At 53.0% G+C, this 3,548-nt stretch overlaps 1 protein-coding gene across 1 annotated transcript in view; it reads right to left on the bottom strand.

Annotated features, from left to right (window-relative positions):
• CUNH6orf132 (chromosome unknown C6orf132 homolog) overlaps positions 1-3,346 on the bottom strand; it is a 17,298-nt gene extending 13,952 nt beyond the window's left edge. The window contains exon 1 of the mRNA XM_009272896.1: positions 3,244-3,346. Within this exon, the coding sequence (XP_009271171.1) occupies positions 3,244-3,346 (103 nt within the window). The remainder of the gene's footprint in view (positions 1-3,243) is intronic.
• Between the last annotated feature and the right edge of the window lie 202 nt (positions 3,347-3,548).

The raw sequence follows: 3,548 nt of genomic DNA on the forward strand, positions 1-3,548 counted from the left end.
CCGCAGGCAGGGCCGGCGCCGGGGCGGGGGGGTCCCCGGAGCTGCGCTCACGTCCCAGCCCGAGGGGCTTTCGCAGCCGCCAAGGGGCTGGGGGTCCCCCTGCCGCTGGCAGGAGCGGGGCTGGTCGTCAGCCCCTTCCTGCTGCCGGGGGAGCGTGGATAAGACGAGGTAACCTCGAGGGTCAGCGGGGCCCGCAGTCTAAATGTAGCTGAACGTCTGATTCCTCTTTAAAAATCCCCACGCAACACAAACTATCAATCTTTTCGAGTTGGTCGTACACCGAACATTTAGGTTTGAGAGTTTTGATCTTTCTCTCACCGTCTCCTGTGTTCATCTGTTTACTCGCCCGCCGCTGCAGCCCTGACCCGAGGGCTGGGCTCCCCTGCCCCAAGACTTTCTGCGTACCCTCTTGCGCAGTGCGTTGGGAGCTGACGTCCCTGTCTGAGATCTGCAGGTGTCCTTGCAATACAAGAAAATGTCAGCCAGAGTCAGGGGAAGCCGAACTGTTATCCTTTCCCTCTGCTGTGTGTATGCTAGGAGCAAATTAGCACCGAGTTTTTAGGAGGTGTCGTACTAAGCGGTAGAGCCCCCCCCCCGCATATGAGCCCCTGTGCAGATCCCTATACTGGCTTCGGTGGGACTCTGCGCTGCCAGAAACATCTCCCTGCCCAATGCGACCTGCGTGTTATTAGGGTTTGGGATTTTTTTGATGCAAAAGCTTAAAGACAGTGGGACTTGACCCCAAATCATTTCTTGTTTCAGGTACAAAAGCAAGTGTCTAGCATTGCCAACAATTTTCTGTGTCATACAAGTAAAAATTGAGAGTTAATGAGTAACACCAGTTAATAAATGCTGGGATTTATGGGGAACTTTAAACCCAAAATTGCTGTCAAAACATTAACTCTGAAACACAGCTTCAGGGTAAGGTCATCCTGTCTTATATCTATTTCTATTTCCACCACATTTTGAGAGTCGAAATGATACAGATTTCTTTTTTCAGTGATAAATATCACTTATTTAATCACTTTGAAATTATGCTTTTCACAACCTTTTCTTGCTGCAAAGTACAAATTAGGGCAACACATTAAATCACCCGGGAACAAAGAAAAATGAGTACTGTTACGATATTTCAAAAGAAAAATCTAATCATGGCATAAATTGTCAGGCAGCACTTAAATAAAGTGAATTAACATGAATGGCAAACGGGGGGAAAGAAAAGGAGAGTTGAAATGTCATACCACGTGGATTCAATACTGTGGTTGTAATATAGGGGTTATAGTTATGTAAGACAGTTTTCAGAGAATTTAGCCTGGTCTGCAGACGTGCAACTCCATCCAGCTGGTCGGACGCCTTTTCCCGGCCGGGCGTGGGGAGGCTCCGTGAGCAGCCTGCGCCCAGCTCCCACTGCCGCTCCTGAGATCCGCTCTAGGAGCAGCGTGCACAGGGCCTGCAATTAGTGGGACTCGCACCCTTTCTGACAGTTATCTTAACTGCTGTTTGTGTGAGACAGGGAAAGGAAACAATCCTGCAAATCCTGCAAACATTTGCACGAGCGTGACTCCTGCACACCCTGAGCTTGGTGCACAGGGAACACACCTCAGGGACATGCAGTCGTATTTCAGCCAAGGTAGTAGTAAAAGGGATAGTCCTGCCTGCAGATAAGAGCGGTTATAGGATGGAAACTGTGAAACAACATTCCTCCTGAGAGAGCGGTGCTGGAGCCAGCTCTATGCAGGAACCCACCCAGCTGAGCCCCAGACATTTAAAGAAAATTCACTGGCACCTCTCGAAAGCAGAAACCAGATGAAATGAAGGACCCACTCACTACTGGAAAGACAAAGGACGCAGTATCTTTGCAAGATAGGCAAGGCATACGTGCTCGCTGATACTCACAGTCTTTGACTGAACAAATTGAACAGGATATACAAAGAGACAGTCAAGGAAAAGGGGAAGGAGAAGAGGAACTATTTTAAGAAGAGAAGCCAATAAATCCCATGGAATGAGAAAGCCTGGGCTCCTGCACGAAGGCGTCCCACAAAATGTCGTTAAACCAAAGAGACTTCAAAGGGGCTGCACGGCTGCTTGCGATGCTCTGCGGGAACACGAAAGTGTGATTCAGCTCCCTGACTTGCTCCCCCGGGGCAGGGGCAAGGGGGACTCCAGAGCAGCACCCGTGAGATTCGGGGGCAATGAGCCGTACCTGTGCCACCCCACCAACAATGGTTTTGCCTCACCCTAGATGGTGAGCGTAGGAAAACATATTCCTCACAACATGAAGGGATGTGTGTTTTGAGGTGAATTTATTATCCCAGGGAACACAAGCTGCTAAACAATTCTGCAAGAGCTCATGTGCACACTCCCGTTCATTTGTTCCAGATGAAAAATATTCCTTCTTTACCTTCCACCTCCCAGTAAAGCATGGACCTCCCCCGAGAAGACCAGAAAAAGCTCAGGACTAGCAAGAAGAGCGTGCGAGGTGTGGTGCTGGGCGGGCTGACTTCTGCAAAGTGAAAACTCAAAAGATGCAGAAAAGATGCTCAGTTTGGTGGCATGGCTGTATTTTCAGGGGAGGACGCCTGCCACTCGCCATGATCTCCTGAGCAATAGAGGCCACACAGCTAAAGGGACAGGTGGGCTGGGCCGGGCGCAAAGCACGGGAAAGCACTTGGAAGACCGCCAATGCAGATTTTATGGCATAGAAATAGCCATGTGAGCACTGCTCTGATGTAATACACCGCAGTGTGAGGCTGCCTTTGATCCTAATATGGGTAAACACCCCAGAACAATCTGCCTTTGCATCAGCGTGAGGAGCTGCACCCTGCAGATGCAGATCTCTCCCTGCCGCTCTCACAGGTGTGTGAAGTGCTTGTGCAGCGCAGCGCCCCAGCTGGACCCGAAGGAGGGAGGGAGGGAGGGAGGGACGGGAGAAGAAATCCTCGTGCATGGCTGCACAACAGCAAACTGCACCTGTGGAAAGAGAAACAGCTCGTGTCTATAGCGGGGAGCAGGTCCACGCTGTCGAGGCCACATTTCGGTGGGGGTGGCAGGGCCAGTAGAGCAGCCCAGAGTGCTCTGGCTGGACGGGCAGCAGCAGTGGTTCCCATCAGGTGCGACTCTTCCCCTGTCCCAGCGGGCCAGGAGAAACAGCACCCTCCTAATTTCCATGGCTGAGCCCCTCCGCCCCTCCGCACCCTCTGCCCAAGGAGCCCTGCTCAGCCTGGGCACCCCTATGATAGCCACCACCCGGTGACACCCCGGTGGTCACAATGGCCTCGATGGCCCTGACGGCCAGCACTGCCCACCCTGGCAGTGCTGCCTCCAGCCTCCACTCCAGACGGCCCCGCATGCCGGGGTCCCTGCCGGGGAGATGACCTCACAGGTGGGAGCCCCGGGCTCACGGTTTGGCAGGAGGGACTCCCGCTCGCCGTGTCCCCTTCCTGCGGGCAGGGGGCTGGAAGATCCTTGCCCTGAGGGTGGCTGGGACAAAAGGATCCTGGTGGTGTCGGTGTGATGCATCATCTCTCCCCTGCTGCACAAATCCCAGCTGC

This window comes from Aptenodytes forsteri, unplaced genomic scaffold, assembly GCF_000699145.1.
Source record: "Aptenodytes forsteri isolate BGI_AS27 unplaced genomic scaffold, ASM69914v1 Scaffold142, whole genome shotgun sequence".
Lineage (NCBI taxonomy): Eukaryota > Metazoa > Chordata > Aves > Sphenisciformes > Spheniscidae > Aptenodytes > Aptenodytes forsteri.